This window comes from Mesitornis unicolor, unplaced genomic scaffold, assembly GCF_000695765.1.
Source record: "Mesitornis unicolor isolate BGI_N332 unplaced genomic scaffold, ASM69576v1 scaffold11542, whole genome shotgun sequence".
Taxonomy (NCBI): domain Eukaryota; kingdom Metazoa; phylum Chordata; class Aves; order Mesitornithiformes; family Mesitornithidae; genus Mesitornis; species Mesitornis unicolor.
In genome coordinates, this window is record NW_010167146.1 from 1 (window position 1) to 11,982 (window position 11,982).

At 43.0% G+C, this 11,982-nt stretch overlaps 1 protein-coding gene across 1 annotated transcript; it reads left to right on the forward strand.

The window, feature by feature from the left end:
- Positions 1-227: 227 nt before the first annotated feature.
- LOC104536063 (major facilitator superfamily domain-containing protein 1-like) lies at positions 228-5,582 on the forward strand (the record flags this gene model as incomplete). Its single annotated transcript, XM_010178585.1, has 7 exons — positions 228-284; positions 913-1,069; positions 2,079-2,176; positions 2,511-2,623; positions 3,103-3,150; positions 3,357-3,417; positions 5,450-5,582. Coding segments are annotated over 7 exons (667 nt in total), but the record flags the coding sequence as incomplete, so codon positions are not given.
- Between the last annotated feature and the right edge of the window lie 6,400 nt (positions 5,583-11,982).

An 11,982-nucleotide genomic window follows, 5' to 3' on the forward strand; every position in this document is an offset into this window, starting at 1 on the left:
GGATGTTTTCCCCAAAGTGTAATTTTAATAGTCCTTGGAAAAAAATTTGTAGAGTCTGATAAGCTCCTAAATGCATTATAAGTGAGGATCTGTGATGGGTTGTTTATGTCAAAGCTGTCTTTAAAAGTTTTCTGTAAACTAGGTTGTTGTGTCTTTACTTTGTCTACCTTTTCTTTCATGTCATACAAGCGTGCATTTTCTAAGTCTGTTTTTTGTTGTTTGTTCAGGGTTTTCTTTATTGAGAAGTTCAAATTCTCATCTCAAGAAGCAAGTGCAATTAACAGGTATAGTGTGGTTGATTTAATGAGTAAATGCACTACTGCTGTGTTCCTATGGGGGTGCGTGTGTCTTTGGGCTCTGACCATGTGGGAGGAGGTTTGGGATCTACTGTTGCAGGTGGTGACTTGCATTGAAGTGGACAGATTTCACGTGGCCCAAGGAATAATGGAGAGGTGTGGGTATTTGTTTAAATAAAAATGTCTTAGGTGTTCACATTGAGGAATCGGAAAGAAAAGGAGCTGTCTGATGGTATTTTGGTAGTTAGTGATTCGCTTTTGAGTGAAAACAGTTTAATAGCAACACTAAATGAACTGAATTTTCCTCATTTGAAGCTGAATTTGTGATGTGGCAAAAAACCCCAAACAAAACCAAAACACTTGCTGGTGTGTGATTCCAAGAGCCCTGAGTATGTCCCATTTCCTTGGCCGTTGACTGTTTTCATATCCTCAGGCCTTTTGGGAAGCTTGAGTTCTGGAGTCTGTCTGGGATTTGAGGTTTTTTTGAGTTTTTTCTTACGGCCTCACAGGTAACAAGAGAACTTGGTGTTTTGCCTGGAGATGCTTGTATTGTGTAAGGCCTAAAGCTGTCCATGGGCAGCTGGTGTTCAGTTCTCTTATTTTTATTCTCTTGCAGTATTGTGTATATCATCTCGGCTCCCATGTCCCCAGTCTTTGGCCTCCTGGTGGATAAACTTGGAAAGAATATCATCTGGGTTTTATGTGCGGTAGTAACTACGCTTGCTTCTCACATTATGTTGGCTTTTACCTTCTGGAACCCCTGGATAGCCATGGTAAGTCATTTTCTGAGACTTATCGCTAAATGTGATAAAATAAGAAGTGGAGTTGATGATGAATTACTCTGCTTAAGTTGCCACTGTCTTCTGACTGTTTAGGTAGTCCTCAAAACCTATTTTTGATATTCCTGACTTTAAGAAGTATATACTGTGTGAAAATGAGCCTAAAGATGGTGAGAAAGGGAAGATGTAACACGGGCAAAACCAGCAGGAACTCTGCAGCCTAAAGATAACGCTTCAGGATTTGGTGGTGTGTGGAGGGAGGCAGCAGTTACATGTGTGTGTTTTCAGGTGGAAAAGATTGACTGCTGCCTATAGACATAATTCTATAGGGGTTTTTTTTTAGTGCAAAAGGGTGTTCAGCTTTTTAGGCAGGATGGAATTAGACCGGAGGGCTGTTCCTTCAAAGGAGGCCTTAATTCATCACAGTTTGGCGGTGCTCTGTTGCAGGCTCTGCTCTCATGCTTCATGGACAAGGTGCTCACTGTTCTCCTAAAGCTTGTTCTTTTGGGGTAGCTCTAGAGCTTACTACTATCATAATTAAACATCTTCCAGTTGTTTTAAACTGTCTCTGATATGAACGTATTGAATAGTGTTAAACCTCAATAAAAATCTTAGTTATTGATTGCCCCTTCCTAGGGCAGATTCTCTGGGAAATTGCTTTTGAACTGAGGTTTGCAGGCTTAAATTCAGTGCCCACCAGTGTGTCAGGGTTAAAAACTGGGTCATTTTTTTTATTTCTAGTGAGTTGCAGCATTGATCTTTTCCTCTGGGTGTTCAAGTCAGGCTCTTTACTTAATGCTGATTAGATAGGGTTTAGTTTGTGGGTTACTCCTGGAAAAAGTTCTCCTAAATGTTCATATTTTGGAGCAGCATTGCAAAAAAAGTGTTCCTTTCTTTTCCTTCTTTTTGGGGAAGGGGAAAACCAATGTTAATTTATTAGAAGTTCATAGCAAAAGTGAGCCTCATCTAACATCTGTTTCCTTGCTCTTTTTAATTTCACCAGTGTTTGCTAGGAGTTGCCTACTCGTTGCTCGCCTGTGCCTTGTGGCCCATGGTGGCCTTCGTTGTTCCAGAGCATCAGCTGGGAACTGCGTATGGCTTGTAAGTGCTTAAATACATCTGCTTGTGCTGCTCTGCAGTGACCATGGCCCAGTACTCATCTCTAACCATCGAGTATCAAGCTTTTCTAACAAGTTAATGGTTAATAATTCCTCCAAGTCCAGCCTAGCAGGAAGTCTGGTGCAGTTTCAGGATGTGTGGTAGAGCACGTGGTTGTGGTAGATGCACAAAACTTCTGCAAAAAATTGTGGAGTCATAACTGTTATAATGTCATAACACATGAGGAGAAGTGATTATAATTTTGTGTAGGGCCACTGATGATGTTTTCTGTAAAAATAAACTTCTGCATGGTGGTAACCCTTTGTTTCTGTGTTAGTATGCAGTCCATCCAGAACCTTGGTCTGGCCATCATCGCTATAGCAGCTGGGATGATTCTGGACACAAGAGGATACTTGTTTCTCGAAGTCTTCTTCAGTGCTTGTGTTTGCTGTAAGTATTAAAAACACTGACAATGGACTCTGTACGTTCAGGAAGTTTTATTAGGCTTTTTTTTTCTTAGTATTTCCCACAAAACAGTAATAACTCCTTACAGTTAGAGGCTTCAACTGGGGCAATGCTGAAAATAACTCAAACCTAGTGAAGTGTTTTGTGGTTTTCTTGGAATGATTTAATGTAAGTAGTGTCAGTGTTTGGAAGAAAATGAAGAGTGAGTAAAAGGGTGGGTGAATGATACTCCTAAGGGCTCTGCTTGAGGATTGTTACTAATACACTTAAACTAAAATAACTTTGTGAGTTACCATGCTACTTGTGAGCATAGTGAAAGTTTCAAAAGCAATTAAGAGATGCTACTGGCAAAAATCTCTGAATTACAGCTACCATGAAATATCTTAGTTGTTGCTTGGTTAAACGTGTTAATGTTGTAAATGATTTATTGTCAGCTAAAACTGTCTCCCCCTTTTTTTTTTCAGTGTCCCTAATAGCCGTAGTCATGCTGTACTTTGTGAATCACTTCACAGGTGAGGAAGTCTTCTCAGCTTCTCTTGATACTTGTTTTATTATTATGATTATTGCTCTTTACCTCCATTTCCACTTTTGTAAAATTATGCCACCAATTTCTTTGGTCAAGCGCTCAGAGAATTTCCGTAGGGAGGTACGGTATCAAAGACACAACACAAAAAGACTGATTTTTAAAGTTTCAGAGTGTGCGTTACTTCTGTTGCAGGGGGTGATCTCAACTGGTCTGCAAAGAAAAGGGAAAAACTGCAGAAAGTAGCTGCAAATGAGTAAGTATAAAGAATAATAAAAGACTACCTCTGTGAAGTGTTTAACCTGTAGTAATCAAGTAGGTTACTGTCTGAAATCAGCCTCTGTTGTAGGTTTGCCATTCATGTTGGAAGTCTCTGTTGTAGGTTTGCCATTCGTACTGGAAGTTATTTTCTTTCTTACCAGTTAACAGGATTTCCTACTCCTGCCTCCTGCGAGTGAATAATTAGAGGAAGTAGCACTGAACCAGGTGGCCTTTCCTGGCCCTCTTCCTTGCTGTTTTCCTTTATTCAGTGGCCTTCCAGCTGAGTGGAACTGAAGTGTGTTTAAAAAAAGTTGTCATTTCTTAGAACAAGTTGAAGAAATCTGAGGTTCTGCCCCTCCAATCTGAATTTGTTTTGGTGAGATTGTGATTGAGGACTGTTGGAGAGGGCACAGTATGTGCATTTCATGACTCTAGTCATAGTTTAACATTTGTTATGTGAAAGCGTGCATCAATCTGTGGCTGTGTCACAGTTTTCAAGATAACACCTGTGGAATCCAAGCTGCTTTTATGTGAACACCACTTTTTAGTTTGGAATTATTTCTGTTCTGACCTAATTCAGCTCAGGGATGCTCTTCAGATCCTGGAGCTCGTTTGCCTGTGATGTTGTTGGAATTCTTTACTTGTAATAGGTAACTACATTTCACCTGCAGATGTCACGCATCTCACTGCTGATACATAAGTTTGTTCCAGAGAAATACTTTGCTAACAAGACATTTCTCGTAAATGGACTTCATGGACTTCTCTAAAACTGGGCTGTGTACCTGTCCATATGATGATTCTTAAGTTAGTCTCAAAAAAAACCCCCACAAACCAGCTGTTGACAGCCAGTTTTTAACACAAACTCAACAAAACCACCTTGTACCCAGGAGCAAAGGAATCCTGTGTCCAAATAAAGCTGTTTTCAGTCTGCCTGGCCCATGTGGGGTGTGTGCAACTCTTGCAGTATTCACTGCAAAGCTGGCTTTGTGCTAGTGTGTGCTGTGGGATGTAGTGCCTCAGGACAGTATTTCCAGTAATTCTTATTAAAATGTTTTTCAGAAAAGAAATTTGAATAGCAAATACCATCCAGAAGTGGGGAGCGTTTGATCAGCATCATGTCACCTCGAAGAATTGTAGTCTTGTTTAGTTTGGTCCCTCTGCACAGTAGCTCTTTGGAAAACAAAAACTAACGTGCTGGATTTTACAGTAAATGGCTGCAGTTTGTGCTTTGTAACCACTTTTAACTAATGCCAGATCTCTTAATTTGAACAAAATGGGTTTATAGCGTTTTGCACCGTTGAAGCTGTCACGGAGAGGGTACTCTGCAACCCAAGGCAAACATGCTCACCTTAAGATAAGGACTGGTATGAAGTGTCTTTTGTGGGCAGTGCTGCCATCTTGGTGAGGGTGCAGATTTCTTAATGTAATGGCATTTATTTTCTGCTCTGTAATGAGGCTCTTTGCCGTGCAGAGCCATAAACGGGTCACTGGTACTGCCTTGGTCACTGCTAACCACTGTTTGAAGCAAGTGTATTGGGAGCTTTGTTTGCTTCTGTTTCTCTTTAAGACTTACATGGAAAAAGAGCGACAAGGCTCTGGTCAAATGCGGGCTCTCTTGTAGGAGACTGCTGTGAATTCTGAAGACTGCTGAGCAGTCTTTTATTTGCATTTTGGACAATTGATTCTTTTTGTATTGTAATCTTTATTTTAGAGAGTGAAAGCTTGTTTAATAAAGAGATAGTACAAATTGTTACAGAAGCTCACTGAGCACGTTGTAATCTGTGGAAACCCAGAGGTTTATCTTCCTCCTGAAGTCTTGCAATCTAAATAAAAGGAAACTGCTGAAAACAGCCTCTCTCTTTCTTTGCAACAGAGTAATCCATACGCATCTCTTGGTCTTTTAATCAGATATCCAGGATTCATCTATAAACATCAAAGCTTTTTCTAGTTGTTAAACATAAACAAGATAAAGTTGCTTGGGGTTGCACACCTCGGTGCAAATATCTGAACCCAATTTTCTTTTCCAGAGCAGAAGAACAAGAGAGACTCAGACGCCAAAATGAAGATGACTTGGCTAAATTACGGCCAAAAGCTGATGACTTTAGTTTAAGGAATAAATACCTCTCCAAACTAGGCGCTCAGGTATTAGTAACAAAGTAGGGCTTTTAATAATGAAGAATAGAACAGTAAGATATTTACTTTAAGAACTTATTAAAGAGCCACCTCATCAACATCTGATTAAAATGCTAAAAGTCTCACCTATGGTAATTAAAAATCTAACAAAGAAAATGAGGTGATGGCTGGCAGACCAAATAAGTTGAGAAGCAGGCTTATTATGATGCATGATTTTTTTTATTTTACTTTTTTTTTTTTGCAGCTACCAGAGAATTACTCTTCCGCCACCTCAGCAACCTCTGATTCAAGTGCTAAATGCATGCTTGTTCTCCAAAATGAAGTCTCACCTATGGTAATTAAAAATCTAACAAAGAAAATGAGGTGATGGCTGGCAGACCAAATAAGTTGAGAAGCAGGCTTATTATGATGCATGATTTTTTTTATTTTACTTTTTTTTTTTTGCAGCTACCAGAGAATTACTCTTCCTATTTATCCACAATGGTGCACAGAAGCGTCTTGAAATAGCATCTTGCCCCACTTGTAAAAACAGAAACACACGGAAGGTCCTGGTGCACAAAACTTGGTTTGCAGCACTGGCAGCTCCCACAGCAGAAGCAGAGCTGTGCAGAACAGCATAGATCCTGCTTTTAAAACACTTGGCTTTACCCTCTGAACTGTGGGTAAATAACACAGACACTGCTGAAGGACCCCTGAGTTATGTACTGCACCCTCATGTCTAAAATACTCAGTGAGCAGTGTGAGTCAGTAGCTAAGACTTGATCTCTTCAACCATGTCTGAAACGCAAAGCTGGTGTTTCAGGAATCAAAATGCTGTGAACTGAGAGTTGATGTAGGTATGGGTTATTTAGCCTATATTTAGTGGTTACCATGTTGGAAGTAGTGTTTATTTTTTCTTACAGAAAAATATAAGGAAAGAGACTATTTTTATTTTGGTCTGAGCAAGTATTTCAGAGGAAACCAGTTTCAGTATTAGAGTTCAAAAAGTGTTAGCCCTGGATTTTTAATACCAGGTCACAGCCTTAGCAATAAACCTCATGTAAATCCTGACTAATGTGAAAATTGATGTGTTTAGAGGAGACTGTGATTGAAAAGAATGCAAAGAGTTAAATGCAAAAACTGAAGCTTGCCGTTCAGTGGAAAAATGTTCAATTTTGTAATGAAGCTTAATGCTTTCCTATAGCTGCAGTGGAAGGCTTGGTGCTGAATAAATAGTTACCAACACCTCCTGCGGAGTGCTTTTTTCCTTAGTTTTTATTAATGGTGAAGGCTCATTTATGCAATTGGACAAATTATTCCTAAACCAAGCTCATCTTGCTTTAAAAGATGATAGCATCTGGCTTTGTGGAGCACTGGATACACCAAAAGGAGCTGCTATAGGGGCAGAGGATGAGGTGTGCAGGGCTGAGTGAGCTTTCTGTGGCTGACCTCAGGGAGCCCTTGTGTGGCACTAAGTGCTTAAGAGCAGAGAAAGAAATTTGTTACAACAAAAATACTACATTGTACCTGCAGTGTTTTTATGCCTACACTCATTTAAAGAGAATTTATTGAACTCATGGTCTTAAGCTTTGTTGTGTTTTGGGTTTTTTTTAAAGCTACTTTTCAGTGAAGATTTCGTGTTTCTGAAAGACTGAGCCAGGGCTGTTTTGTTTAATGTTGTGTATGCACCAAAGAACAAGCCAGGAAAGTAAAGTAGCAGGTCGTGAACTCGCCGAGCTTAGAACCAAAGGGGAATTGCACACTGAGCTGTGATAGATTTTACTGGTGCTTTCTGTGCTCCCTTTGAGAACCAGACACTGGCAGCTCTGAGATGGTTTATTTTTCCTCGTAGCCCTGTGATTTTTTTTTAAATAAAAGCTTTAAATGGATCCTGGCACCTGTATTTTTCTTACCTGAGGGTTTAGGGATGTGGTGGTGCCCTTGGCTCCTGGAAGTCGCCTCAGGAGGGCTGTGTTGTGCCGCAAGATGGGGCTCTCTGCGCGCTGACGGGGAGATGTAATGCTCCTTCCTGCTTTAAAGGGACTTGGAATAGCTGAAAGGATACATAAAGAAAAACAAAATACTGTTAAGCCCAGAAGGCTACAGCTGCACTTTCGTGGGGTGCCCCTGAGGGCTTGTATATAGCACACTCCTCTGTTCTCCAGCAGAAAAGAAATGAGTGAAATGCATGGTAAATAGCTCCAGAAGAGAGGTAAGACTGGAGGTGGTGTCTCCTGGCGCTTCAACAGCCTCCTGAGCAGAGCCTGCTCACAGAACATGGAGCGCACCTGGATGTGGGTCCTGCGCCTCGGTGGTTTCACCAGAGGGGCCTGGTCTTCCCCAGCAGGCAGGAGGAGCTGCCTTCAGCTGCTGCATTGCCCACAGCTGCACACCTGCACCTCAGAGAGCCGGCGAGGGGGCAGCTGCAGTAAAAGGAGACGGAGACAAATTGCCCTGCATGAACCAGGAGCACAAAAGGACTTCAGCAGGGGACAGACGGCATTTTCTCATCCCCAAGGAGAGGCAGGGAGCTCCTTTTCCCTTGGCAGCAGAGCCTGTGCATCTGCTAATGAAAAAGCCCCTCAGAGAAGGCAAGGAATTTTTTTCCTCCCTAGAAGTTTTTTTTGTTCTTGTTTTTTTTCTCCTTCTCCCCCCCCCCTTCAGCATTCTTGCATTTGTGATTTCTAATCATCATTCTGCTCTTCTTTCCCCCTTTTCTTCACTCCCCATTCGTGAGCTGCCCCCTGGGCTTGGCACTGCCCCAGCCCCAATGAACTCCAGCAAAGTTATGGGGTGTTCCCCCCCCCTTTCCTCCCCTCCTCACCACCTTCTCTTCCCTATTCAACCTGAACTTGTGGACAAAATAAACGCTGGCATCAGGTCGTTGTCCTTCCCCTCCCCATCAGAGGATGCTGAGAGAGGATTAAACTAATCTCATCCATCGCCTCGCTCCGGGTGCTGGCCTGGCCTCTTGCCACGCAGCGCCGGGGATAAAGCACAACGTCCCGGCAACATCTTTCTGCTGGGGCTTCCTATGCAAAGGCAGCGAAAGGCCCCAGTGCAGGAGCGGGTGGGTCTATATTGTGCAATGTCAACACGGTCACGTTTAACACATTGGCTTCAGTTAAAAAGAGAAGAAAGGAAAAGGGGAAAAAAAAAAAAAAGGCCTAGAAGCCTCAAGGTCTACCCAAGCCAATCACTGAAGCGCTGCTGGATTGGCTCATTTGTTAATTAATACTTAAGCAAAGAGTAGCAGAAGTTGTGCAGTGATGGGAGGAAGGCCACGGGGAGCAGCACTGCCTGGGATGTCTTGAACTCGGAGCTGAGGAGCAGCAGTTTCCAACTGCTTCACAAGGGGACACAACCAGCACCGGTGCCATTGGCAGGTGGGGAAACTGAGGCACTGAAAGACCCAGTGACTCCCAGGAGTCCCAGTAAACAAATGGGTTATTTTGGTGTTAAACACCAGCTCACCACTGACATCTCTGATACTGCTATGGCTCTTCTGCTTGGGTGGCTCTACAGAACTCAAGCTACTGCGCTGACTCCATCATCCTTCACTGACTTGCACAAAGCTTCTCCCGTTCGTGGATGTCAAAATATTCAGCAGACATCGAGGCCCCAGCTCAGCAGAGTGCCGAAATGTGCCTTGCACTCCTATCAGACAACACAACTTGATGTTTAAGTGCTGGTGGTCTTTAGCTGGTAAAATTAACTCTACCTCAGGAAAGAGGCAGGTAAGGATTGAAGACAGAAATGACTGAGGATCACAGTTTGCTGTTGATGAGGAGTATACATAATGTATTTCTGGCATGCAGCGACCTTCATTCAAGGCTTGGGACACCAAGGTGTGTGGGTAAACATGAATGATCATCACACAGGTACCGTGGATGTGGTAACAGCACAATCCAGCATCTCACTTCAAGGTGAAGTCAATACAGCCAAGTACACGCTGGTGGTTTTTAACTGGTAAAATTAACTCTACCTCAGGACTTCGGAAGAGGGAGGTGAGGATGACAGACAGAAATGACTGAGGATCACAGTTTGCTGTTGATGAGGAGTATACATAATGTATTTCTGGCATGCAGCGACCTTCATTCAAGGCTTGGGACACCAAGGTGTGTGGTTAAACATGAATGATCATCACACAGGTACCGTGGATGTGGTAACAGCACAATCCAGCATCTCACTTCAAGGTGAAGTCAATACAGCCAAGTACACCTTCATGTCCCAATCACCACCATCTGTGTGAGCGCACTGGCAGACGGGGAAAGGTTTTGGGAAGAAATAACCAGAGAAAAATGGAAGAGGCAAGACCTGACCAGAGGGCAAAACCCTTTCTGACCCTGCTCAGCCAGGGACCAAATTCCCATCCCTGCCTCAGCATCTCAGGCAAAAACCAAAGAGCTCTGAACCAACGCGCAGAGAGCAACCGATTCCAGTCACAAACAGCCGTCGAGGTGGCTTGTCAGGGAGCAATTAAACCCTGCACTGAATAAAATATGTTAAAAATGCACTGCATTGTGGCTTTAAATAGCCCCTTGTTGGAGAGGTGGCTCTGGCTGCCAACTCGCGCTTGGGTAAACTCTGTTTTTTGCTGCTGCTGGGATGCTCTGAATGTGCATAGGGCAGTTGCATCACACACTGAATAGTCTGGCATTACCTCATGCCTGAAGGGAAGGGCAGAGGAAAATGAACCTGCAGCCTGTTTTCTTCGTCTACTTATTTATTTACTTTGCTGAGGGGCTTTTTCTAGTTGCTTTTGTTTGGGGTGTATTTTTTTTCGGTCCTTTTTTTTTTCCCCCCTGAGCTAAGGGTAACTTGAGTGCACAGTGATAGAAAAAAAGGTGGTGAGGAAAATACTTTGGGAAATGATTTTTTTTTGGTCCTTTTTTTTCCTCCTGAGCTAAGGGTAACTTGAGTGCACAGTGATAGAAAAAAAGGTGGTGAGGAAAATACTTTGGGAAATGTAAAGTGGGGAGGTGGATGGCAGGGGAGAGAGGGGAAAAATGCAAGTCAAAGAATTAAATCCAAATTCCAGTCTGGGACTTCTTCACGGAGACGGAATACTGACGAGTTGAGCAAATTCAGCTTTTTCAAGGGGGTCTGGGGAAGCGATTGGTTTCTATCCAAGCAGAAAATGTCATTCTTCCCCATCAGTACCAGTGAAAATAAGAAAAGAGAGACAAAACACCCCCAACCCTGCTCGGAGAAATCTGAAAAGATGGAGAGCAGACAGGGACAAACAAGCAATTAAAAGGAAATTGCTTCTCCCTCCCCCCACAACCTTTTCTTTCTTCCCCAATGAAAGTGGAAAAAATTGATTAAGGGGTCAAAAAGAGGAAGGGCCGGAGAGCGGCATCACGTGCAGCCCCACGTGAAACGGCCACGCTGCTGCACCAGAGGATGGGCAAAACCAGGCTACAGCCACGGGGCCAAAACCTGCAGAAATGGGCAAAAAACCCTCACTTCCTGGCCTGTTTTGGTCAAACCTTCTTCCTGTCACTGAACCTTACTTTGACTGGTATGGTTTCTCTGCCTAAATCAACCACGTGAAGTCACTGAAAACTTAAAATATCTTCATAGATGTTGTTAATGTCTCATCAAGGTTGGTATCTTATTCCTCTACCACCTTTCTGGCTGTGGTTTCCCACAGCAGAGCTGCTGTTCCAGCAGAGCTGGCATGCACTGACCAGTAGCTACTGGGATCCTCTGTGGGAAGGGGAGATGTGCCCTCATCTCTGTCACAACATCGTTTTTTGCCTTAGTACAGCATGTTTTATCTAATTAATGAAGTACAAACTTCGTGTCAAGCCTGGATTCACTTGTACGCCCAACAGTTTTCAGCTTCAGAGGATTCATTCAGCTCACGATTGAAATATCTCAAAGGCCTACCCAAACATCTGAGAATACATTCAGTATTCACTAAAACTAGAATATAAAGCTGTATGAGGTTAATAGAAAGGAGTTTTATAGAAAACATAATGTTTGTTGCATTGGATCAGACCAAATACATCCCTATGCAAACACCGCAGCCTCAACCACAGCAGTTGCTACACAGAGCACACAGACCCACACTATCTCTGCCTTAAATTCTCCCAATTTTCCAACTATTTTCAGCCCAGGAACTCCCCAAGTCAGGGAGTATTTTCCATGGTAACCCTGGCTGGGTTTCTCTTTCCTGAACTTCCCCCGTCTTCCCTTGCACACACGGAAAAGTTTGGCCCCTACCACAGCTTTTGGCAGGGAGACCCTCGGTGTCCAATACGCAAGGCCTTGCATGTGCTATTTAATACCAGGTAGTGATGTATGTCATCATTTGGCACTTTTAGGGGCAGCAAAATCCACAGCTCATCTCTGTTGAAAACAGTCCTTAACACTTTACATGTGGGGAAATGGGAACCATCTCTCTTACATATGCAGTGCTCCAGGCTTGGGGACGAGTGGC